This window comes from Caretta caretta, chromosome 4 (genome assembly GCF_965140235.1).
Source record: "Caretta caretta isolate rCarCar2 chromosome 4, rCarCar1.hap1, whole genome shotgun sequence".
Lineage (NCBI taxonomy): Eukaryota > Metazoa > Chordata > Testudines > Cheloniidae > Caretta > Caretta caretta.
The window spans coordinates 134,268,734-134,295,983 of NC_134209.1; the positions used below are offsets into that span (position 1 = coordinate 134,268,734).

The window sequence follows — 27,250 nt, forward strand, 5'->3', positions numbered from 1 at the left end:
GGGGCCCTGGGAGTGGGGGCAGAGGGCCAGGCCAGGGCATAGGCGTAGGAGGGGTTGGGGAGTGGAGTGCGGGCAGAGGGCTGGGCCAGGGCATAGGCGTGGGAAGCACCCCCGCATAAAACCCAAAGATGCTGCAGCACCTTCCGCACTCCTACTTCCAGCGCTTATGCTTGTATCACCATATGAACATATCTCATACCCGCTAGTACTATAGTGCAGAAATGCACCTTTCTTGAAAAAGTGAATTTAGTGCTCAAACTACCAAACTAAACCACTGGAGAAAGAAACCTTGTATGTAGCCACACAACTGCTACTTGGCTTTGTAACAAGTCTTTGACGTACATAGAATCATAGAATCATAGAATATAAGGGTTGGAAGGGACCCCAGAAGGTCATCTAGTCCAACCCCCTGCTCGAAGCAGGACCAATTCCCAGTTAAATCATCCCAGCCAGGGCTTTGTCAAGCCTGACCTTAAAAACCTCTAAGGAAGGAGATTCTACCACCTCCCTAGGTAACGCATTCCAGTGTTTCACCACCCTCTTAGTGAAAAAGTTTTTCCTAATATCCAATCTAAACCTCCCCCACTGCAGCTTGAGACCATTACTCCTCGTTCTGTCATCTGATACCATTGAGAACAGTCTAGAGCCATCCTCTTTGGAACCCCCTTTCAGGTAGTTGAAAGCAGCTATCAAATCCCCCCTCATTCTTCTTTTCTGCAGGCTAAACAATCCCAGCTCCCTCAGCCTCTCCTCATAACTCATGTGTTCCAGACCCCTAATCATTTTTGTTGCCCTTCGCTGGACTCTCTCCAATTTATCCACATCCTTCTTGAAGTGTGGGGCCCAAAACTGGACACAGTACTCCAGATGAGGCCTCACCAATGTCGAATAGAGGGGAACGATCACGTCCCTCGATCTGCTCGCTATGCCCCTACTTATACATCCCAAAATGCCATTGGCCTTCTTGGCAACAAGGGCACACTGCTGACTCATATCCAGCTTCTCGTCCACTGTCACCCCTAGGTCCTTTTCCGCAGAACTGCTGCCTAGCCATTCGGTCCCTAGTCTGTAGCTGTGCATTGGGTTCTTCCGTCCTAAGTGCAGGACCCTGCACTTATCCTTATTGAACCTCATCAGATTTCTTTTGGCCCAATCCTCCAATTTGTCTAGGTCCTTCTGTATCCTATCCCTCCCCTCCAGCGTATCTACCACTCCTCCCAGTTTAGTATCATCCACAAATTTGCTGAGAGTGCAATCCACACCATCCTCCAGATCATTTATGAAGATATTGAACAAAACCGGCCCCAGGACCGACCCTTGGGGCACTCCACTTGATACCGGCTGCCAACTAGACATGGAGCCATTGATAACTACCCGTTGAGCCCGATAATCTAGCCAGCTTTCTACCCACCTTGTAGTGCATTCATCCAGCCCATACTTCCTTAACTTGCTGACAAGAATACTGTGGGAGACTGTGTCAAAAGCTTTGCTAAAGTCAAGAAACAATACATCCACTGCTTTCCCTTCATCCACAGAACCAGTAATCTCATCATAGAAGGCGATTAGATTAGTACATATGAACTATATACTGAATGTTCTGCTTCTTGAAGCAAGAAGTTGCTTAAATCTGCATGCCCACTCAAACCTTGCATTCTTAAGTCTGGCAACAGTTATGACAGTTATAAGGTGATTTTGAGATGTTAACACCAAACAAATTTACCTTATAAGCTATTTAATATGAAGAAAAGTTTTTAAAAAACAAGGACATTTAGTCTTGAAAAAAAAAGACTATGGGGGACCTGATAAGTCTTCAGGTATGTTGAGGGCTCTTATAAAGAGGACTGTGATCAACTGTTCTCCACTGAAGGAAGGAGAAGTAGTAATGGGATTAATCTACAGCAAGGGAGACTTAAGTTATATATCAGGAAAAGCTTACTAACTATAAGGGTATGCTCAAATAAATTTGTTAGTCTCTAAGGTGCCACAAGTACTCCTTTTCTTTTTGCAGATACAAACTAACACAGCTGCTATTTTGAAACCTTTAAGGGGAGTGAAGCTCTGGAATAGGCTTCCAAGGGAGGTTGTGGAATCCCCATTATTGGCGGTTTTTAAAAACTTGATTAGACAATCACCTGTCAGGGATGGTCTCAATTTATTTGGAACTGTCACAGTGTAGGGGGCTGGACTTGATGACTTCTTGAGGTCCCTTCCAGCCTTACATTTCTATGATTGTCCCCTAAAATAGGTAATAATGTTAAGTGAGTTGCCCCAGGTTACAGAGGGAGTTAGCGTCAGAGTCAACACTAGAACTCAGGAATGTCTGATTCCTAGCCCTGTGGGCAGACTACACCTGACTCTTAGACTCAGGTTAGTTTTGAAGATGAAGCTGGCTGAATCTGTCTAAACTTAGCTTTCTTTTGGACAGAAATACATCCTTCTTCCATAGAAGAGCCCCTTGATTTACCTTGAAAAGTACACTCTACTTCCAGGAGGAAGCCATGAATGTCTTTTGGACTGAATGCAGTCCCTAGAATTCCTGCAATAAGTGCTTTAACTGTAAGAGGTTGACCCAGTGTTCCACCATTTTGGAAAGCCCTCTCATGCCATGGCCCTCATGGCTTCACTCTTGGTTTCACCTTCTCAGGGCTCCTCAAGAATACATCTTCAGCCCTCTGTTAGGATCATAATACCTGTGTCATAGGACAACTTGTTAGTATGGAAACCACAAAGTAAAGTTCACTACCATAACTCAAAGGGTTCTGGCTCTGGGGCCTTCTGTGACTCCAGATTCTCTATCAGTCTCAATTGCTCTTCAGTCTGGAGGGCTCTCAGATTTACCTCCAGAGTTGCTAATAGAGTTCAAAAGCCCAAATGAAACAATATAAACAAGTCCACCTGCCCTGGCCTTAATAAATCTCATGCCTTACCTGTTTCTTTCCCTGTACGGGGCCATGGCCACAAGAGTGATTCCTTCGGTCTTCTTTCACCGCCAGCACTCTCAGAGATTGAAGGAAACAGTCCTTTCTACTGCTCTGCAGGCCGTTCGCTTTCTTCAGCCTCATTTATCTCCTGATTCTCCGTCCCTTATGTAGGACAGCAGCCACAGGGGTGCTCCCCTGGTCCATCTCCTTCTTCCAGAGTCTCCATCTCTTGCTACGCAGGCCAGCTGATTCCTCGGGAGGGACTGAAGAGCTTTCTGTTCTCTGCACCTCTTTCCTGCAACAGAACAGGGTGCTTTCTTTTAAGCCTCTCCCTGGAAGCTGAGCTTCTGCTCCAAGTATCTTAGTTTGGGCTGAATAGCTCATTTTCCCCCTTCCTGGCTCCCAAGCTTCATTATCTCCTGACTCCAGGTACTACGCCATCCCAACCAGGCTTGGGCAGGGTGCATCTGGTTCAGCCACAGGAGAACTGAGACCGTTTTCCTTAAAGGGACTCGGTCATCCTGTGACCAAGTGCGTGATTTATCACAAAAGGAAATGTTGTTGTTCTAATAGACTCTAAAATTTAGGCTTGGAACGCTTCGATTTTTAAATCCGTAAATGTCAGTTTCACTGTACCCACACAAACTGAGGAAAAAATATTTCCAGTGGTGGTAATCAAAATGTACAGATAGACAAAGTAAGAAAAATGGCTAACCTAGTGAGGAGGGCTTTAAACTAGGTTCACCGGGGGAAGGAGACCAAAGCCCTGAGGTAAGTGGGGACGTGGGATACCAGGAGGAAGCACGAGCAGGAGAGCGCGAGAGGGGAGGGCTCCTGCCTCATACTGAGAAAGAGGGACAATCAGCGACTTATCTCAAGTGCCTATACACAAGTGCAAGAAGCCTGGGAAACAAGCATGGAGAACTGGAAGTCCTGGCACAGTCAAGAAATTATGATGTGATTGGAATAACAGAGACTTGGTGGCGTAACTCACATGACTGAAGTACTGTAATGGATGGATATAAACTGTTCAGGAAGGACAGGCAGGGCAGAAAAGGTGGGGGAGTTTGCACTGTATGTAAGAGAGCTGTATGACTGCTCAGAGCTCCAGTATGAAACTGCAGAAAAACCTGAGAGTCTCTGGATTAAGTTTAGAAGTGTAAGCAACAAGGGTGATGTCGTGGTGGGAGTCTGCTATAGACCACCAGATGAGGTGGACGAGGCTTTCTTACGGCAACTAACGAGAGTTACTAGATCGCAGGCCCTGGTTCTCATGGGAGACTTCAATCACCCTGATATCTGCTGGGAAAGCAATACAGCAGTGCACAGACGATCCAGGAAGTTTTTGGAAAGCGTAGGGGACAACTTCCTTGTGCAAGTGCTGGAGGAACCAACTAGGGGCAGAGCTGCTCTTGACCTCACAAACAGGGGAAGAATTAGTAGGGGAAGCAAAAGTGGATGGGAACCTGGGAGGCAGTGACCATGAGATGGTCGAGTTCAGGATCGTGACACAAGGAAGAAAGGAGAGCAGCAAAATACGGACCCTGGACTTCAGAAAAGCAGACTTTGACAAACTCAGGGAACTGATGGGCAGGATCCCCTGGGAGAATAACACGAGGGGGAAAGAAGTCCAGGATAGCTGGCTGTATTTTAAAGAATCCTTATTGAGGTTACAGGGACAAACCATCCTGATGTGAAGAAAGAATTGTAAATATGGCAGGCGACCAGCTTGGCTTAACAGTGAAATCCTTGCTGATCTTAAACACAAAAAAGAAGCTTACAAGAAGTGAAAGATTGGACAAATGATCAGGGAAGAGTATAAGAATATTGCTCGGGGATGCAGGAGTGAAATCAGGAAGGCCAAATCACACCTGGAGTTGCAGCTAACAAGAGATGTTAAGAGTAACAAGAAGGGTTTCTTCAGGTATGTTAGCAACAAGAAGAAAGTCAAGGAAAGTGTGGGCCCCTTACTGAATGAGGGAGGCAACCTAGTGATAGAGGATGTGGAAAAAGCTAATGTACTCAATGCTTTTTTTGCCTCTGTCTTCACGAACAAGGTCAGCTCCCTTGGGCAGCATGGGAACATGGACAGCACAGCATGGGGAGGAGGCAACCAGCCCTCTGTGGAGAAAGAATTGGTTCGGGACTATTTAGAAAAGCTGGATGAGCACAAGTCCCTGGGGCCGGATGCACTGCATCCTGGAGTGCTAAAGGAGTTGGCGGATGTGATTGCAGAGCCATTGGCCATTATCTCTGAAAACTCATGGTGATTGGGGGAGGTCCCAGATGACTGGAAAAAGGCTAATGTAGTGCCCATCTTTAAAAAAGGGAATGAGGAGGATCCTGGGAACTACAGGCCAGTCAGCCTCCCCTCAGTCCCTGGAAAAATCATGGAGCAGGTCCTCAAGGAATCAATTCTGAAGCATTTAGAGGAGAGGAAAGTGATCAGGAGCAGTCAGCATGGATTCACCAAGGGAAAGTCATGCCTGACTAATCTAATTTCCTTCTATGACGAGATAACTGGCTCTGTGGATGAGGGAAAGCAGTGGACATGTTATTCCTTGACTGTAGCGAAGCTTTTGACATGGTCTCCCACAGTATTCTTGCCAGGAAGTTAAAGAAGTATGGGCTGGATGAATGGACTATAAGGTGGATAGAAAGCTGGCTAGATCATCTGGCTCAACGAGTAGTGATCAATGGCTCCATGTCTAGTTGGGAGCCGGTATCAAGCAGAGTGCCCTAAGGGTCGGTCCTGGGGCCAGTTTTGTTCAATATCTTCATTAATGATCTGGAGGATGGTGTGGATTGCACCCTCAGCAAGTTTGCAGATGACACTAAACTGGGAGGAGAGGTAGATATGTTGGAGGGTAGGGATAGGATACAGAGAGACCTAGACAAATTGGAGGATTGGGCCAAAAGAAATCCAATGAGGTTCAAAAAAGACAAGTGCAGAGTCTTTCACTTAGGAGGGAAGAATCCCATGCACTGCTGCAGACTAGGGACCAAGTGGCTAGGCAGCAGTTCTGCAAAAAAGGACCTAGGGGTTACAGTGGACGAGAAACTGGATATGAGTCAGGAGTGTGCCGTTGTTGCTAAGAAGGCCAATGGCATTTTGGGCTGTATAAGTCGGGGCATTGCCAGCAGATCGAGGGACGTGATCGTTCCCCTCTCTTCGACATTGGTGAGGCCTCATCTGGAGTACTGTGTCCAGTTTTGGGCCCCACACTACAAGAAGGATGTGGAAAAATTGGAAAATGTCTAGCAGAGGGCAACAAAAATGATTAGGGGACTGGAACACATGATTTATGAGGAGAGGCTGAGGGAACTGGGATTGTTTAGTCTGGGGAAGAGAAGAATGAGGGGGGATTTGATAGCTGCTTTCAACTACCTGAAAGGTGGATCCAAAGAGGATGGATCTAGACTGTTCTCAGTGGTAACAGATGACAGGACGAGGAGTAATGGTCTGAAGTTGCAGTGGGGGAGGTTTAGGTTGGATATTAGGAAAAACTTTTTCACTAGGAGGGTAGTGAAACACTGGAATGCGTTACCTAGGGAGGTGGTGGAAGCTCCTTCCTCTGAAGTTTTTAAGGTCAGGCTTGACAAAGCCCTGGGTGGGATGATTTAATTGGGGATTGGCCCTGCTTTGAGCAGGGGGTTGGACTAGATGACCTCCTGAGTTCCCTTCGAACCCTGTTATTCTATGATTCTATGAAAAATGCAGCTAAAGAACTTAGTCTGATAACCAATATTGACTTTGTATATTGTGAAGTGTGATGTTGACAATTTGTGTTTTAGTGGTTATACAGCTTTAACTTTTGGAAGTTATTACTACTGTTAGACAATTATTTAATGACACCCCCCCACACACACATTTTCTGACAGTCTCCCCACAATTTCCCAAAACTGAAAATTTAAATGAATAAAAATCTAAAACAATACTTAAAATCCTTAATTTTGTGAACCTGAAAATTTAGATTGGTAAGAACAGAAGAAATGCTTAAAAATAAAAATCAATATTATCTGTCAATTTTATATATAAAAGAAATCTGTCAAACCCACTCATATTGTTCCAGCCCTTCTTCAAACAGAAGGCTTCTATATAAGGGAAACTTGATTGCCTGTCTGTGGGTGCAATCATGAAGCTCTGTACGCTGCAGCAGTAGCTGCTATCCTACTGACAAAAGCAAATCTAAAAATTTTTGACATTCACTAAGCAAAAACAAGTGTTTAACACAACTTTGCCTCCATCTTGAATTTGTTTTACCTGATATGGCCCATGGAGATTACTTCATTCAGGACTATGTGCATATGCCATATGACTTGAAAAGTTTAGATTTTTTTTTTAATCTTTCCCATTCACACATTTTTTGCCTAACCTTGTGTGTAATCATGTTTATTTATAATGACTTGTTATTCAACATGAGTGTCTGTGTGCTATGGTGTTCCAGATGTAATGTAGTCCCTTGTAAATAACAGAGAATAAGCTGGAACTTGAGTTGTGTGGAAGCTTGTGTTTGTCTATAGTTGTAGCTGTTTTCTGTAATAAACATCTACCATCTAAGATTGTGTGGAAATGCAGACCAGTATGTTGTGGACTGGAAGAAACCTTAGAAACATTTTCATTGGTAGAACTTGATCTTTTGGTTGGGTGGACTCAAATGTATATTGCTTTAAAAACCTAAATGGAGCTTCACTTTCTTGGAAGAAGGAAAAAATAGATTGAATGATCACTGAAAACTCCTTTCCCTTTATGCTAGAATATACACCGAACAATACAGAATTATCCTGTCACTTGTGACAACAAGCTTTAGGCCCGGTCAAAACTTAAAAATTTTGCTGGCCTAGCTATGTCGGTTAAGAGAGTAAGTGGGTGAGTGTGTCCTCCCTTTCTTCCCTCCCCCCTCCGTCAGACAATCACTCTCTTAACCAACATAGCTGTACCAGCAAAAGCCCCAGTGCAGATGCAGTTATACTGGAAAAAAGGGTCCTTTTGCCATTACAGCTAATTTCATTCAGGGAACTGGTATAAATTGCATCACGACTACAAGAGTATATGCAATGCGTGAGCAGTTATAACAGTATACCCTTTCTATAGCAGGCAGTGCCTTTTTTGCATATTGTGTGCTCTTTTCAGAAAGAACGGCAGCATTTCCTTGGTTCATCCAATACTGAATTTACATGATCTGCTGAAATATATTTAGATTAAGAAACAGGGATTGCCTCATCTGTGTGTTCTGTTATAGTACACATAAGGCTTTCAAAAAATTAAACTGATCTTTCCCTACTGCCCTCTTGGTTTTGCACAAAAATCTGACCTTTCTTTCTACTGGGGCTTATCAGAGTACTTCATAGAGCAAGAACTCCAAATCATACTAACCTGCAGGAGACTGAGGATCAAATTAAACATCAACAGTTCTTAACACACTCAAACCTCATGTCTCCGCTGTATTAAAAAAGGAGAATCCTAGTGAAAGACAGCTTTTGAAAACTTCAAAATATGATTTCGGTCTGCTGCCTTTGGTAAACCATTCTTCAAATTCTTAGGGCAGGAACCAAAAATAGATCTCTAAATGCATCCCTGTTACAAAGAGGACAGTGATCAATTGTTCTTCATGTCCACTGATGGTAGGACAAGAAGTAATGGGCTTAGTCTGCAGCAAAGGAGATTTAAGTTAGGTATTAGGAAAATCTTTGTAACTTTAAGGGCAGTGAAGCTCTGCAATAACTTTCCAACAGAAGTTCTGGAATCCCCATAATTGGGATTTTTTTAAGAACAGGTTGGACAAATACCTGTTGGGGTGGTCTAGGTTTAATTGGTCCTGCCTCAGTGCAAGGCCCTGGATTTGATGACTTCTCAAGGTCCCTTCTAGCCCTACATTTTGATGTTTCTATGTCTGTCTAAAACATGTCCTCTCAAGGCACAACCTGTAAAATAAAGATGACCAGAATTCTCATATATCTATTGCTCCATATGCAATAATTTTCCTTATGAGTAAATTGAAACAGTTTGGGTCTCATTTTCATTTACGCTAAGACATTTTTATACTTCTGTGCCACATTCTGGCAGTGTAAAGTTGAGTGTTTAAAAAAAAAACAACCGAAACAAACCAGAAAACCCTATGAGTCGTTTCACGTTCTCAGTTGGAGCCCTCTGCTCACCAACTCCCCTCTTGTTGCAGTATGGTTACCAAGAAACATTCATCTTTCATTATATTCTAAGAGTGCTTTTTCTTAATCTGGATCTTATTTTCATTCAGTGGTGGAGGGTAATATCTATTACTGTCCATCACCAAGCACTTCGCAGGTAAATTAAGTCTTCACAGTGAGTCCCTTAGTGGTCTTCGAGTCTTCTTCCTGTTTTCTTTCCCTGATAAATGAGATTTTCCTTGGTATGTATAATATTTTGTTTTGTTCCTTCCCTCCTTAAGCTTAGAGATGTAAAAGTTTAATCGGTTAACCGATAAACTTGATGCTTATTGGTTTCTGTTAATGGTTAAACTCCGCACGCGGTTCCAGCTGCAGCCCCGCATGCTGGGGTCCGTCCCAGCTGGCGGGGTCCATCTCGGCTGCTGGCCTTCGTGTCCTGGGTCCCAGCTGATGCCCTGCTGCTGCCTGGCATCCTGGTATGCCTGGGGTCCCTCCAGGCTGTTGGCTTTGTACCCGGGGTCCCTCCGGACTGTTGGCTCTGCACCTTGGGTCCATCCTGGCTGCCGGTCCCGGCAGCCAGGATCCCAGGCGCACCGGGATGCCGGGTGGCAGCAGAGCTCCAGGCGCAGTGCAGCAGTGGGGATCCCTGGGCACAGGGACAGAAGTGGGGATCTCCGTGCACATGGACAGCAGCGGAGCCCCGCATAAAACGGCACCCCACACACCCTTAGTTCCCTGGGTAAACATTTGTGTAACCGATAGAATTTTAATCAATTACATGGTTACTGTTTTTACATGTTATTTACATCCCTACTTACTGTCCCCCCTTTTTAATTTGATGATGGTGAGAAAGTTTCGTCAAACAAGAGGGTCTTATAATATAATATGCCCAGAAGATAGTAAATCAATCCAGAGTCTGAACTAGCTAGGAATCCTGTTCCAGAGCTGAATCCTTCTCAAAAAAGAATGATTTATCTCTGAATCTCAAATGCTTTGTTCGCTGGCTTCTAAAGTGGAGTGTTCCAGAGAAGCTAATTATTACTATTTATTTGTATTACTGTTGTGCCTAAGACCTGTAATAATGAACCAGGACTCCATTGTGCTAGGTGCTGTACAAACAGTGAACAAAAAAACTGTCAAATTGTTTTGGTGCATCATGGATGGAAATGCAATGACTAACACTTTGATGGCCTTCAAGATCAGTATCAAGATCTTGTAGGGTAAATTGACGGGGAGTCAGTGGATGGACTGGAGCACAGGGGTGATGTGATTGCTGCAGCCCATTACCCACTGAGGGAGTAACCACTGTATTCTGCATGAGCGGGACTTTGTATGTGTAACTTCTACCATCAGCCTTGCGTACACTGATCCAGTCTGGATGTGATGAATTAATGGGTCACTTTGGCTAGATGATCACTTTGGGAAGAAAGGATTAATTAGATGGAAAGAAGAGATTTACCACTGATGCCAACTGATTAACTAGGCTTAGGAATGAGTTTAACAAGACCCTGAGGTTTTGAACTGCTTTGTCAATTTCACACATTATGTTGATATTGGAGACTAAATTCAAATTATTCAGTCTGTAAGAGGCAACACAATTTTCAATAATATTTTGGTTAATAATAAAACAGACTCTTGCCATTTCCCTTTTTTTCCCAGGGTTTCTGTAGCTAAAGGGCCACAGTTTACGAACTTCAAACTTCTTGCACAGACAGTCCTAAGCCTCTTTTTAAATGTTAAACTTAAACACAAAAAAATCCTCTTGCTCAATAGAACTCCTAATGATCTCTGCATCTCTGTATCAGGTTCTGCCAACTACTTCTGTTCTCTGAGGCTGCCAGTCTGCACCTCTGACTCACCAGCTGTGTTCAGCACATACAGTTCCACCACCCTGGATCCTGAGGAGCCAGAGAAGAAAGACAGGCAGCACGTGGCAGAGGGGAGTGCAGAAACTGGGTACCTTTTGCTTATGCGGGAATTCGGTGCTACTGTGTCAAAGCATCTGTGCTTGCTGGGTTCCCCTGGTGCAGGTGCCATGCTTTTATTTAGTAAACACGGTGATTCATTAGGGCTTGGGTTTTGTTGACAACATTGATTAATAATTATACTTTGCAGCCACAGATTTCAGAGTTTTACAAAGGATGAGAAATTTCAAAACAGTCAAAAGTGAAATAGATTTGCCCAAGTTCATACAATGGGTCAGTGGCAGAGCTAGGAGTAGAAGCCAGACATTCTGACTTTCAACCCAGTGCCCTATTCACTGGACCATAACTGATGTTATGATTGTACTAAGTGAGATGTGTAACTGTAAACTTTTTGCCTTCTCAAAGCTCTTGAACCAATATAATCCATATGAAATTAAACTACTTGGTCAAAATCTGCCTCTTGCTTTTCACGCTGCTGGGTCTATACTTGGTGCAGCAAACATTCCCTGGCATGCTGGTGTAGTTAAGTTGGCTGACCCAATGTGAGGAGGGAAGAGGACAGAGCCAAGGTTTCATGGGATCTCTCCCATCCATCTGCATGACACGGGGACGTAGCTTTGCGGAACCTGCTTTCCGTCCTGCATTGCTATCTGGGTGAAGGTATCTACCCCAAGAGCATGCCATGCACCCTTCTATGCCCCCATACTGGTGTACTATCGGGGCCACAGTTTAGTGCTAAGTATATTATAATGTGAATTCTGTATCAAACTCTCAGAATAAAATGCTATAGTTAAAATGTGTATATATAATACCTTTCAAAGGCTTTAGTCATTACTTATCACTACTTATTTATATTCTGAATATGTTAATAAACTTGAATTTGCTACTGCATCAAAAGGAAAATAGGATTTTTTTTATTAAATGCTAGGAGATAAATCTTTTGTGAGAATACCACGGAAGTAGCTACTGAACTACATGCCATGATCACACGTATTTTATGTTTTTTCACCAGCACCATGTCACTATGAATAATTATGGGCACAACAAGAAAGTGGTAAATATTATACATGTATAAATTATTTTATTTCCTCACATAAAAAGCACAATTTTTCGGCCTGAACAAGCTTACTTGTGCATGATATGTAAATGTTAATTTTAGTCATAGATGTCCTATGTGGGTTTGAATGCAGTATCATTTTCATTTTAACATATACTGAATTTGTTACTTATTTTAGCAAGATTACATTGACTTGTTTTGAGTTTTGTTAGTTTTTATTATGTTTGCTGTGATGTTAGCAGCACTAATAATTTGGGTTTAATATGCTGACAACAGTGCTTATCCCAATAACTTGTTCAAAAAAGGAATCCATGTAATTATACACCACCTAACCCTAACCTAACCCACCAGTCCATACGACTTTTATATATTATCCTTTTTGCTAAGAATTTTGATTTGTCTGATATGGTAATTAGTTAGACTATTAATGTAGTGGAGCTTTAGAGTAGCTTACTTGAAATACACTTTAAAAATAATTATTTTTATGTTCTTTAACATAAGTACTCTCATGGCAAGTACTGTAAAATGGAATTTTGCTGAATGTATACTATAGTTGACTCATAGACTCTAAGGCCAGAAGGTACCATTAAGTGAAAGTGATCATGAAATGGTAGAATTCATGATTCTCCCTCCTACCATTCCTTAGAACAGCACAATAAAGACAATGGATTTCAAGAAGGCAGACTTTAGCAAACTCAGGGAGTTGGTAGGTAAAATCCCATGGGAAGCAAGTCTAAGGTGAAAAACAACTGAAGACAGCTGGCAGCTTTTCAAAGAGACATTATTAAGGGCACTGCGTAGGAAAGATAGGAAATATGGCAAGAGACCACCCTGGCTTAACCAGGAGATCTTCAATGATCTAAAATTAAAAAAAAAAAAAGAGTCCTACAAAAAGTGGAAGCTCAGTCAAATTACAAAGGATGAATATAAACAAATAATACAAGTATGTAGGGACAAAATTAGAAAGGCCAAGGCACAGAACAAGATCAAACTAGCTAGGGATACAAGGGGTAACAAGAAAACATTCTACAAATACATTAGAAGCAAGAGGAAGACCAAGGACAGAGTAGGCCCATTACTCAATGAGGGCGGCAAGACAATAACAGAAAATGTGGAAATGGCAGAGGTGCTTAATGACGTCTTTGTTTCGATTTTCACCAAGAAGGTTGGTGGCGATTGGACGTCTAACATAGTGAATGCCGGTGAAAATGAGGTAGGATCAGAGTCTAAAATAGGGAAAGAAGAAGTCAAAAATTACTTACACACGTTAGATGTCTTCAAATCATCCTAGCATACTCAAGGGAGCTGACTGAAGAGATATCTGAGCTATTAGCAATTATCTTTGAAAAGTCATGGAAGATGGGAGAGATTCCAGAAGACTGGAAAAGGGCAAATATAGTGCCCATCTATAAAAAGGGAAATAAGGACAACCCAGGGAATTACAGACCAGTCAGCTTAACTTCTGTACCCAGAAAGATAATGGAGCAAATAATTAAGAAATCAATTTGCAAACACCTAGAAGATAATGAGGTGAAAAGTAACAGTCAGCATGGATTTGTCAAGAACAAATCTTGTCAAACCAACCTGATAGCTTTCTTTGACAGGGTAACAAGCCTTGTGGACAGGGGGGAATGGTAAATGTGGTATACCTTGACTTTAGTAAAGCTTTTTGATACTGTCTCCTATGATCTTCTCATAAACAAACTAGGAAAATACAACCTAGATGGAGCTACTATCAGGTGGGTGCATAACTCGTTGGAAAATCATTCCCAGAGAGTAATCCTCAGTGGTTCACAGTCACGTTGGAAGGGCATAACAAGTGGGGTCCCGCAGGGATCAGTTCTGGGTCTGGTTCTGTTCAATATCTTCATCAATGATTTAGATAATGGCATAGAGAGTACACTTATAATATTTGCGGACAATACCAAGGTGGGAGGGGTTGCAAGTGCATTGGAGGATAGGATTAAAATTCAAAATGATCTGGACAAACTGGAGAAATGGTGTGAAGTAAATAGAATGACATTCAATAAGGACAAATGCAAAGTATTCCACTTAGGACGGAATAATCAGTTGCACACATACAAAATGGGAAATGACTGCCTAGGAATAAGTACTACGGAAAGGGATCTGGGGGTCATAGTGGATCACAAGCTAAATATGAGTCAACAGTGTAACACTGTTGCAAAAAAAGCAAACATCATTCTGGGATGTGTTAGCAGGAGTATTGTAATCAAGACACAAGAAGTAATTCTTCCGCTGTACTCTGCGCTGATTAGGCCTCAACTGGAGTATTGTGTTCAGGTCTGGGTGCCACATTTCAGGAAAGATGTAGACAAATTGGAGAAAATCCAGAGAAGAGCAACGAAAATGATCAAAGGTCTAGAAAACATGACCTATGAGGGAAGATTGAAAAAATTGTGTTTGTTTAGTCTGGAGAAGAGAAGACTGAGAGGGGACATAACAGTTTTCGAGTACATAAAAGGTTGTTTCAAGGAGGAGGGAGAAAAATTGTTTTTCTTAACCTCCTGAGGATAGGACAAGAAGCAATGGGTTTAAATTGCAGCAAGTGCGGTTTAGGTAAGACATTGGGAAAAACTTCCTAACTGTTAGGGTGGCTGAGCACTGGAATAAATTGCCCAGGGAGGTTGTGGAATCTTCATCATTGGGGATTTTTAAGAGCAGGTTGGACAAACACCTGTCAGGGATGGTCTAGACAATATTTAGTCCTGCCTTGAGTGCAGGGGACTGGACTAGATAACCTCTTGAGGTCCATTCCAGTTTTATGATTCTATGATTGTGATCCTCTCGCCCAGTGATTCTCAACCCTCAGCCCATGGGCTGCTTGTGGTCCAACGGGCACACAGCTGCAGACCATGTGACTTCCTCAGGGCCAGACAGGTAGTATATATATATTGTGTGGACGCAGCCCACATAACACATAGAGAGCTACATATGTGGCCCACAGTGGTAAATAGGTTGAGATCTAGTGTGACCTCCTGCGCGTTGCAGGCCACAGAACCTCGCCCACCCACTCCTGTAATAGACCTCTAGTTTCTGGCTGAGTTACTGAAGTCCTCAAATCATGATCTAAAGACTTCAACCTAACCATAAACAGGCCACATTGCACATATTTCACAAGAAAGGACTGGATAGGTATTACTTATTTTTATCAGTTCTCGAGTTAATACCAAAAATCCAAATGATAATGGACTATGGAATGAGATCACCTGCCCCGGTGCCTGTGAATCCCTTGTCTGTGTCATAAGACTCCCCCCACCCCCTTTCTTCTTTAGTATATTGATAGGGATGCAATAGTGTGCAGTTCCCCAAATCCCTTTTAGTTATGTGCCCCAGGACATATGGTACTTAATACCTTCCCTCCCTTCCCCTCTCTCCCCACTCCCCAAAAATGTACCTTCACAGTCGGGCATTTTTATTATGTTTCTAGGGAGTAAGGGCTAGGAGACAGGTAAGGAAAGCAGTCTTGCCAAGTCACCTGCTTTGATCAAGTGACCTCTTTTCTACCAGAGGCATACTCTAGACCCAGGTGATCTCACCTCTAGCTACTTTTCCCCTAGCCTGACTAAATAACTCTGCTCTTGAAAGATGACTCTGTGACCCAGAGTATCCCAGCTGAATTGTTGTACATTCTGCAGTATGTCAGAATATGGGATAGTCCAAATCCCTTGCAATGTCACATGCTTCAGAATTTGTAGGGGTTGTTGTATTCCAAACCTTAGTGTCTGACTCCTGGGCAAATTCCCATTTGTGTACCTATGATTAGTGCACTGTTTTCTTGACACACTTCTTAAAGTCAGAGTGCCATATATTGAGGCAAAGTGTTTTTGAGGGGGTTGGTGGGGGGGACACACGACTTGTCCTCTAATCCCATTTGCCTCCCCCCATCTGCTTGTCCACTTTCTATTCCTGTAATGTTTCTTCCTCACTGTGTGCAGGGCAGCAGGCTGAGGTGCACCTCTCCCCTCTTCATGGTATGCTCCCCTGCTGCCACCTTGACACCTAATTATCATCCTCCTGGCTGCCCGAATCCCTCATGCTTCTGAGGCTAATAGGTAAGTGGGTTGGGAGGAATGTGGAAAAATAGTGTGGTTGTAATGCAGGGAGATAGGAAAGAATAAGTTTTGAGGGAGAGGCAGTGATAGGAAACAGTGGGGCAGGGGTAAGGAGCAAGGGGGAGAGGTTCCATGTTCTGTCGGTCATTTTGGAGCTATAGGTCCATATTAGAATGTTGAGAGAGATGCTTTTCACTTTAGGATTTAAACCCACCTTTCCGCTCTGGCTTCAGTTATATTGGAAGGTGAATATGACCGTCTAAACATAGTCCTTGGCAAATATAGTTCTAATACAAAAGTGCCATAACCTGGCATGTTTGGCAATCCCTGCTCAAGATGCAGATTAGAGATCTTCATTGTGTCTAGCTTCAGTCAGTGCTGCTCGTACTTTGCATCCATAAGCACCAAATTCACAATTAACATATAATTTCAGAAAGTTATTTTAGTGGGGTCATTTTTATGTATTTAATGTCCTGTTTTATTATCAAAACCCTCGTACTGTTGTCAGAGCTCAGCTATGAAAAATACCATGGTCTGGTCTGTTGTATTATTTTTCAACATGAATGTCCATTTCAGATTGCTTTGAAGAGCTCAGCCATAGTAAAAACTTAGACTGCGATGAATTGTTATCTTTAGACTCTAGGCACGGTCTTGAGTTTACACTATTTGTGTATGTTAAAAACATTTAAGGTCAATATGAACAATAAATTCATGACAAAAACAGAGTAAAATCTTTGAAGAAGGAAAATATTTTGTCAGGAGCACATCTTGTATTCTGTGTAAAGCCCAATAAAGGCCCAGAATTTCATGTGACCTAGTGAAAATATTCTGTATAGGTTTACAAGCAAAAACACATTAATGCAACTCAAAAGCATAATCCGTTAGGTTTTCAAAAGCAGAAAGAATAAACTACAGCAGTTGAGCATAAAATCATCCTTGAAGGAGAATCTGCTACCTTTAGCTTCCCAGAGACAACGTGTTAAACTGAGAAACTTTTTTTGTGCTTTCATTTCAGCATTAGCTGGAAAGATGTTTATAGACCATGACATCAGAATTCAAAAAAAGTATAATGACCTAGCTAAAGTAAACATGGCATTTAAAGAGACTAAAAGAAGAAAATGTCTTTGAACATCTCCTTGCTTCAATGTTTGTAATGTTAGTGTACTTGAGTTTTAAAACTGTCCTCAAGGGAGAATAAAGTCGGAGACCCTTTTAACACCTCATTAGTGTTTAGAATCTCAATCTGTTACATTTTCTTATACATGAACATGCATCTTTTTACACACTTATCTGCGTCTGATGCTGATGGATGCCAATGACAGCTTTCTAAAGAGAAAACTTCAGTGCTTTCCATAAACATAAAAAATAAGTCTCTCTTCTCCCTGATCTTACCGTTCCTTTGTACTTTACTTACTCTGAGGGTATGTTATGCTGCATGATTCTTGTGGTGTGTAGAGTACATACACAGATAGCCCCGCCCTAGCATGGATATAAATAACAGAATAGACTACGAGGGACAGCATAGGTGAGTAAAGACATGCCTGAAGGTTGTGGATATGTACCCAAGCACATACCCTACACAGCTATCTACTCACCCAAGCTGTGCCTCCCCATTTATACTTCTGTTGTTAGCAGTGCAGTGAGCTGCTGCCTACTGACTGCTAGAGCCTTTCCCCACCCCAGGAAAAGACTCTGGTAGCTGGGAAAGGCTCTGATAGGGGCTGAGTCTTGGCCTAATGCCTTCCCTTCTGTGTCTCCCCATCACCCCTACCACCAGAAATTTTCTTTGCTGTTGTGGAAGGACCCAGTAAAGGGCAGCTACTGATGCCTTTCCCTGCTGCATCCCCCCTGCCAGAGCCTTTCACTGACATGCGTAGCTATGCACTGCAGTGTGGATGCCATCTGCTTTTCACTGTGGTGTATAGCTACACATACCCTACACGCTGGCACAAGTGGCCTGCAGTGCACTCTGTCCTCTCTCCTGCCCAACTGTTTGTTACAGAGCTTCCAACCACTGCTACACACCTTCTCACTGGTGGTAATATCAGTCGTCTTAAATCCTACCTGAAAGTGCTCATTTTAGCTAGCTGTCCTTATATCTAGCTGTTGTATACCTACCACCACATTTTTTGCAAATATGAAATAAAATGAAAAACAACATAGAAAATGAAACTCACCCTGTAGTGTCAGCTCCTGTCCTGCGGGGCTAGGTCCAGCTCCCTCCTCCAGGAATTGAGACCTGGACCATGGGTCACAGCGCCACTCAGGTTTGACCCAGCTTCCCCTCTGTCAGGGTGATTGGGCCAAATTTGAGTGAGTGATGTTGTGTTGTGAGGCACGGGGTTCAGTGCCACTCACTCAAATGTAGCGTGGCCACTCGTCTGTCGTTATGCTGGAGGGGCAGCCGAGCCATACCTGAGTGGAGCTGCAACGCCATGCATCAGGTTGCAATGGTCGGTACAGGGAGCCAGGCAAAATGGATATGAGAAAATAATATGCAATTCCCCCAAAATAAAACAAAAAATGTAAAAATCACAGGGGTTTGCCCCATACTTAGTTATATTTTTATGAAAAGTGTGTATTATAGCAAACAATGAAGTGTTTTGATACCTATTTGAATGATGCTTCAATGAGAGTTGGACAGCTAACTCCCCTTCTGTTCCTCACACGTTCTTGTCAACTGCTGGAAATGGCCCACCTTGATTATCATTATAAAAGGTTTTTTTCTCTCATGCTGGTAATAGCTCACCTTACCTGATCACTCTTGTTACAGTATGTATGGTAACACCCATTGTTTCATGTTCTCTGTGTATATAAAATCCCCCTACTGTATTTTCCACTGCATGCATCCGATGAAGTGAGCTGTAGCTCATGAAAGCTTATGTTCAAATAAATTTGTTAGTCTCTAAGGTGCCACAAGTCCTCCTTTTCTTTTAACTCCCTTTAAGCACTCTCGAAAAATCCTTCATTTAGCCCATAAACTTCAACATCGATTATACTGTACCGATCTCTTTCAGTAGAAAACTGAGCCATTTGAAGCTGTCAGACATTTTCCCCCTGATTTCTAGTGTGGAATTAGAGCATATGATATACAAGCTTCAGTTTTCCATACTACTGTACTTTTAAATTTCACTGTGTATGCTTTCAGAGTGCATGCCTTTGGGGAATGCTTGAACAGATTTCATTATTTGAGATAAAAAAAATACTTGGTATAGTACCTCTGCAAAGGGTAATTGAAAACGACTGGCAACTTGTTTTCTAGCAAATATTGAATGTTAAAGAGGCAGAAGCCTTTTTTCTTCAGTAAAATGTATAATTTTCACTAGTCTGCTTGGAAAGTCACTTTTTGGGATCTAACTGAGCAACCAATACAAACCTGCCCAGAACAACTATCCAGAACTTCACAGCAGCAATGTGTTAGAACTAGGGTGACCAGATAGCAAGTGTGAAAAACCGGGATAGGGGGTGAGGGGTAATAGGTGCCTATGTAAGAGAGAGCCCCAAATATCGGGACTGTTCCTATAAAATCGGGACATCTGGTCACCCTAGTGAGAACTCTCCTCTTCATGCACCAAAACACAAGCAAATAGTGTCTGAGCTAAAGGAGACACCGAGTTGGACAGTGGTGCATACACATGTGCATACAGAAGCTCATTCAAACATAAAGATTGAAAAGTGTTTTGGACCCAGCTAGATAGAACTTGCTATTTGTAAGATCATTATTAGTAGACTAGCAGAGTATTTGTTTTCTGGCTGTTTTAGAAGGGGTGGCTGGTTTAGAAATGGATTCTTTTCCTTCTTTCTAATAAAGCAGATTTCTTGGCCTTTGATTTTTTTTCTATTGAACCTCAGACACTATGATGATGAAGCTGTTTAAGAAATTAGTTTCTCTGTGTGTGTATTTTTTGTTTATATTCTGTTTAATCAAAAGATGCAGAAGTATAACCATAGGTTGAAAATATTAAGGCTTTTTTTCAGAATTTTCATAGTTTCTATAACATTAATATGTCATTGTCAACTTAGTCTTTTACCTTTTTTTAATGCTTTAAAAATCAATAGCCTTGGGTGATGCAAAGTATGGACCTATTTAGTTTCAGAAGATCTATAGATTGTTAGAATTTTCATTTGTGCTTGGAGAGCTTCTCTCCCCACCACCCCCAACTGGCAAAGTTCCAATTTGCTGTTGGAAACTGTGAACCTGTATAGTTAGACTCAAACTTGGATAAATCTCTTTGATCAGGTTTGTTCACCACTTAAAAGGATGTGGATTATGTGAAGAGCTAGATGTTTTAAAAGAGTGACTCATGTTAGGCATCATTAGTAGAGGAAAGAGGCATTTATATAAAATTGGCTCTAGATCTTGGCAGGTAGTGGGGTAGGTGGAACATTAGTATTTATTGGTGAAATGGGGTGTTTGAGGAGGTAGTTGGGGTAAAGCAGGCAGGGAAAGGGGTTGGGATGAGGGAGATCGAAGCATGCATGAACTTGAAGGGACAGAATGAGAGCAAGACCTTACACAGAGGTGAGGGAACAAGGTGTGACGTGAGGCAGATGGGGATAGGGACACTGGGCAGATTTGTGAGGGAGTGGTACAGAAAACATCAGGATGAAAGGATGAGTCAAGGTTAAGGTTGGGGAAGATACTTCCAGAGGAGAATGTGGAAGTAAGAGATTTGTGGGAATGTGTGGGAGAGAGGAGGGAAAAGAGTTGGTAGGAGCAGAAAAGGAAGGATTGTCACAAAGGAGCTGGAGATAATGAATGATGGATGGAAGATGAAGGAGGAGTCATTTGGTAAAACAAGGCAATAAAACAATAGTACAGATACTCCGCCAGCAGACTAACAAGGTAATGAGTTAATGGGGAAAGTCCAACAAACTGAAGCAGAGAACTGGCTTGGTCTGGGAGAGAGATTGCTGCTGGGTATCAGTTAAATGGTGATCACTATGGCAACAAAAGTATAGAAGTTCAACAAGGGTAACCAAAGAGTTGGCCTGTGGCTGTGAATACTGCTTGGCCCCCAAAGTCCCATCTTCCCTACTACTGGTATTTCTGGCTTGTGACTAGCTGGGCAGGGAAATGATGGTTAGCTGGACATAGGAAGTCTGTGCATGTGCGCACACTGGGGAGCAGGGGAGGAAGGAGGAGACAGACTGTTGAATCAAGAAGTACCGTTAGCATTGCTTGTTTTGAGTATCTCGGTTACCCCAAAATGTAAAAGCTACATTTTTACAGGGTTGGTTGTCAAGAAGCTCCTCAAACCTCCTCTCAATGGACTTTCCAATTTTTTTTCTTGTGCACTTCTTTGCCATCAATCACTGGAACCTTGTATGCCAATAACTGCCAGTGCCACTGGAGCAATGGTCCATAATAACTTATTTTTTAAATGGCACTGCTAGCAGCATGTCCGGAGTTATGGATGAGGTGATATTTCTGTCATAAATCTTTGTGTGGAGGAATTTAATATCTCAGCTATTTCAAATTGCTTTGGGCTGAAGCTTGAATATATAAAATAACTTATTAGCCATGCAATATATTTCCAAGGTGTTTTTGAATATTTAACTATTTATTTTAGTTGTAGGAAAACAAACATAATTATATCCTGCAAATATTATTTTTAAAGTATAATTTTGATTGTGATTGTTTATAAATGGTACTAATGTGCTCTATTTTTGTCAAAGAAAAGGATGCCTTCATTTTCAGTGTAAGAACAAGTCACTGGGTATATGTTGTAGTTTTTTCCTGTGAAGTCTTTACAAGGACATTATTTTCTATTTTCTGTTTGAATATGATTGGATACTTCTGTTGTGATTCAAGATGTTTGTCAATGTCCGTGGTACAACGTGTAGTTCCGATGACAATAGACCTGCAAAATAATTTAGTGCAGGTGCATGAAGATCACTGGGGAAAATTAATTGTGTCAATATGTGCTAAATATGTGGAAGGATACAAACGTCTATATTTTTACTATAGTATTTCAAGAATACATTATTTTGTGTCTTGGGGAAAAAGAAGTAACTTCTAACAAAGCAGTATAACCATTTTATAAAGGTTATGTGATATGTTTGGGATTAGGCATTGCATAGAACTGTGCTGCAGCCAGAATTTCCATTTGTGGAAAATTTTGCATTTCCAGATATTTTTATTGTGAATTGGAACAACAAGTAACAATTGTAAATTTTTCTGCTCCTTGGCTGGTTCCCTGGCCAGTAAGCCAGCTGGACAATCAGGTAGGTCAGAGAAAGCTTGGGTATTCCAGGGAGCCAGCTAGCTGGGTAGTTGGCCACTGGAAGCTAAAGAGCCCGCCAAGTTGGTTTGCCAACTCTGACTGAAGCTATTCCGGGAGATTCCCCCCGCCCCCCCAACACGACATAATGTCATTTTCTTAAAGTATCCTATTAAAATCTCCTGGATTGCTTTCAGTAGTCACCGGGAGATAGATGCCAATTCTGGGAGACTTCAGACCAAACCTGGAGAGTTGGCAACCCTTCTGCCAAGCAGGATGTCAGGAAACCAGGCAGGCTAGTTTTGACAGAATTGACATGTTCCTGTGAAATGTGTCAGTTCTGTTGATTCAGCATTTACTGAATCAGAAAACAGGAAACAGAAAACTGTTTTGTTGGAAAACTTTCAACCAGCTCTAGCACTGATTCTGTATGTGAAGTAGCAGGGGAAGACAGTTTCACCTTCAGGCACATTGGTATTGTGCTTCGTTCTGGTTCCCAAATTGTTCTCTGAGACTGCAGATAACACTTTCCAAAAAGCCTTTAAAGTGTGTATTTCTTGTCTCTCAAGTTTTCTTACATGTACCAACATTCCAATTCATGCACATCCCTCTTCCTTCTAGTTTACTGTATCACTCTCCAATTTCCTGTGTATTCTCTTCCTCCTCCCACACTTTCTCTACTACTGCCCTCCATATTCATTCTGGATTTCTCACTTGCTCCTCTGCACTGTGTTCATTGCCAACACTGTCTGTGAAATTGATTGGAATCCTGCTACCTCAAGTATCAGTGTTCAGCTCTTCAGAGGGGTTTTGGTAATTCTTACTCTGCAGCTGGTTTCCATGGTGGAGTAGAGCAGCAAGAAAAAATTATGCTGGAATCAATGCTAAAGATGGTGGGAGAACACATATAATGTGGTAGAAAGATGAGATGGCAAAGACCTGTGGGGAAAAGAGAAATGGAACACAGGATGGGGAGAGAATTCTTCAGTAAGGTATGTATTGTCTCAGGCCACCAATCAGATCTGCTAAGGGTTGAGGATTTTTTGTTTCGTTTTACCTTTGAAGTGAAAGCTAGCTGCAATGAATGCTTTTACTTTTTATTCATGGAATTTACCCAAGTAGAAAGATCAGGGAGCCTGTAGTGTTTAATAATGAACTATTTTTCATGGCCAAAATTGAAGAGAAAGGACATGGTCACAATTATGCAGAACCCACTCCAATACTACCCAGGCAAAAACTCAAGAAAATTGAGGGTCCTTGTAGTGTTTTCCAAAGATCACACTCAAGCTGTTTTAGACCTACAGGGAAAGCAAATGAGAGAGTAATTTCCTCCAGTGAGTATGCCCTGCCACCATTAATTTATATCTAAGGACTTAGCTTCAACACCTCAGCTGACCTCACTGCTGCAGCACTATATGTGAAGAGAAGCAGCCTCTAAGAGTGAGGGTTCGAGATGCTATTGGACTTCATAAATTAATTTCAATTCCTTGAATTGCACCAGGACACAAATAAGAAGCCAGTGGATTCATTGGAGAACTGGTTAAATGAGATTCCTTTAGGTAACACTGCCAGTGCATGCCTATGCATTTTGGAACAGTTGAAACTTCTGAGTGGTCTCCATCAATTGCATCAACTTGTTTCAGTCCTCTTTGATCTTTAAATGAGAGCCTGACAGAATATTTCCATACCAGGCTTTTTTCAGTGAGTGAAGGTTGTATATGTTGCTTTCTGTTTTCTCTTGATTTTTAGCTTTGAATATTTTGGCAGCATTATAAATCATAAAGCAGGAAAAGGAAAACATGGCCAAAAGAGCATGGCATCTAAATACTGCTGTTTTGGTCTGCTCAAGTAGAGAAAGATGTGGGGCTTCTCACTCTTAGAAACAGAATATTTTTTTGAAGTTATAGTTAATTCAAGGGATTTGGTTTAGAGGACCTTTCTTAGGCAACAGTATTAAAAACCGCTTTACTTCGCTCAAAGCCAGCTAGTCTTTTTGTATAGATTGTACTTTTTGTTGAGGGGAATAATTGAGTTCTGTCTAGTCTTGGTAGTGATAATTAAGGCTCTGTGTTTGTCACGGAGGTCATGGAAGTCACTGCCCCCCAGCAGCAGGAGTTTGGGTGTCGGGGGGGCTCAGGGCTGGGGATTGGAGTGCAGGGCAGTGCTTACTGGGGGGACTCCCCAGAAGGGTGACAGGAACTCCCCTCCCTCAGCTCCTAGCTCCATGTGCTGCCTCTGCCTGCAGGCACTGCCCCCGCAGCTCCCATTGGCTGTAGTTCCCAGCCAATGGGAGCTGCAGAACCGGGACTTGGGGTGGAGTGGACGCAGCATGTGGAGCTGGGAGCTGGAGGTTGCTGCTTCCCAGGAACCGGGTAGGGAACCTCCTCCGCCAACCCCCTCACTCCCAAGCGGCTCCCCCTGGGCTGTCTCCCCCCCAAGCACCCGTAGGGCCCCCAGGGCTGCCCCCCCCCCGAACTGTCCCCACAAGTTTTATTCAGGGGTATATAGTAAAAGTCATGGATTAGTCACGGTCCATGAATTTTTGTGTACTGCCCATGACCTATCCATAACTTTTACTACAAATACCCATGACTAAAATGTAGCCTTAGTGATGATGCTTCCCTCCAATTCACTTCCTGAAGCACCTGGTTTTTCTTAATTTCCCAAGTAATAAAACCAGGCCCATCTCTTTAGCTAATACAGTTCTTGTTTCTGTGTTCAATAAGCGTTACAAAGGCTACTAGGTTCCTCTTCCTGATCCTGTTACCCTTCCCTCCCACCCTTTCCCCCATGCCACTACATTCCCTGTTTCTTCCTGTTTCCATTCTCTCCTGCCTCTGCTCTCTTTTCCCATCTTTATTCATATCGTATCAGTTCCATTCAGGTTTCCCAGTCCAAAAAGATTTATAAATACAACCTCTAGGAACCATCAAGACACTAATATAACAAACCAAGGAACCATATGACCGTACACTTGTTGCTTGGTAGTCCCCTTTTCCTACTATCCCTCTCATTGTTTGTTGATTCCACTTGTTGCAACTCCTGTAAACTTCCTTCATATAACTCAAGAACCAGCGGTCACCCAATGAAATTAATAGGCAGCAGGTTTAAAACAAACAAAAGGAAGTACTTCTTTACACAATGCACAGTCAACCTGTGGAATTCATTGGCAGGGAATGTTGTGAAGGCCAAAACAACAACTGTATTAAAAAAAAGTTACACAAGTTGATGGAGGTCCATCAATAGCTATTAACCAAGATGGTCAGGGATGCAACCCCATGCTCTAGGTGTCCCTTAAGCCTCTGACTGCCAGATGCTGGGACTGGACGACAGAGGATGGATCACTTGATGATGGCCCTGTTCTGTTTATTTCCTTTGAAGCATCTGGCATTGGCCACTTTTGGAAGACAGCATACTGGGCTAGAAGGACCATTGGTCTGACCCAGTATGGCCTTTCTTATTTTCTTATGTTCTTGTTATGTTCCTCAGAACAGGTTGTGTATATTTTTGCATGTCAGTGAAGCATCTCACACATTTTTGGGTGCTGAAGTGAGCTGTAGCTCACGAAAGCTCATGCTCAAATAAATTGGTTAGTTTCTAAGGTGCCACAAGTACTCCTTTTCTTTTCACTTCTAATTTCTGTGATTCTTTGGTTACAAGTAATCAAATTGTTAATCAGTACAATAATAAATGAGAATACATGCCTATGGACTAGAGAAAACATTCCATGTGTTGATTTGTGAGTGTGGTTTTTAATAAGCTTCAAAGAGTGTCTTATCTTACCATCTTATCTTATTCTTTTAAAATTTCTTTGATTTAATGTAAAAAGCACTTCCACCTTTACTGTTTACAGCTTTTCAGGATTTTGTCTCTTTGCTTGCCCAGACCTTCACAGGGTCTTTGGCTTGCTGCCTGTTTTCCAGCAGATTGTCCTACTTGTACAGATGTTGTTGTTTCATCTCCCTCTGAGTATTTTCAAATCGCTCAAGTGAATTCTTCACACAGGGTTTATAAATCTCCATACAGGTTTTTGAAGCCTAATAATTTAAAGTGCACGGTTAGAAATTTAAAATGACACATGGCATATATTTGACAAAATGTCCAAGGCAGATAAAGTTTTGTTGAATGGCAGTTACAAAATGCTGCCGGATAAGCTAAATACAAACAAATACTAATGAACCATGTATTTATGTAAGGGAATAAAACTAGAGCTTATCTAAGAGATAACATCAGAGGAATATATTGTTTTGACATGTGATATTTTCATAATACATACTTTTGAGTGTTCAAATAGCATGTAGGAATGATAAATACACAACTAATTTACAAGGTTTAGATTATATAATGGATCTGAAAATATGTTGCGAAGCTAACACAGTTAATTTAAAACTGAAGTTATTTTGGTGTCATGAGTGTTTACTTGGAGTAATTGAAAATATGAATGAGAAGACTGATTGCCCTGTCAATTGTAAAAAGTTGTAAAAATTGTAAAAAGGTAATTAGAATTTGGAAATGTAAGCTGAAGGACACATTGGTTCAGGAAGTTAATTTGATTTATACTGTTCCACAACAGAGAGGGAGAAGGGCATATTTAGGACAGTAGCTAAAACTCTACTTGCAGGGTTAAGGTAAATTCCAAATAGATACAGTGTGATGTAAAGATTGATACCTAAGGCTTTGATATGAGATTGTGAATTTAAGATCAAGTATGTCTGTGTTTACTCTTTTCTTGACCTGAAATTTGGTCTGATCCTCTAACTGTGTAAAAGTGACATTTTTTTATCCTGTGTACTTACTATTCCTAGATTACTAAAAATGCATTAGCTATGATTTCATGGGACTGCCGAAGCTGTGCTCATCACAACTCTGGAAGTGGGACAAAGGAGGCATTCAGTGTTGTTTG

The 27,250-nt window shown here is 42.0% G+C and overlaps 1 protein-coding gene and 1 long non-coding RNA gene across 11 annotated transcripts in view; both read left to right on the forward strand.

Moving 5' to 3' along the window:
- The window catches only part of ZFYVE28 (zinc finger FYVE-type containing 28), a 324,770-nt gene that overhangs the window by 60,186 nt on the left and 237,334 nt on the right, over positions 1–27,250 (forward strand). For 2 of the 10 annotated variants that reach the window (XM_075128096.1, XM_075128097.1), the window contains exons 2-3: positions 10,874–11,024; positions 12,006–12,047. The exons of 7 other annotated variants lie outside the window; for them this stretch is intronic. In XM_075128096.1, the coding sequence (XP_074984197.1) occupies positions 12,018–12,047 (30 nt within the window). In that variant the 5' untranslated portion in view covers positions 10,874–11,024; positions 12,006–12,017. Of the gene's footprint in view, positions 1–10,873; positions 11,025–12,005; positions 12,048–27,250 lie in introns of those variants that run through there. One more of the 10 variants, XM_075128102.1, reaches the window with a different exon arrangement.
- LOC142071950 (uncharacterized) lies at positions 13,997–17,346 on the forward strand. The gene is made up of 2 exons (XR_012668218.1): positions 13,997–16,123; positions 17,139–17,346. It is a non-coding gene; the product is annotated as an uncharacterized LOC142071950 (long non-coding RNA).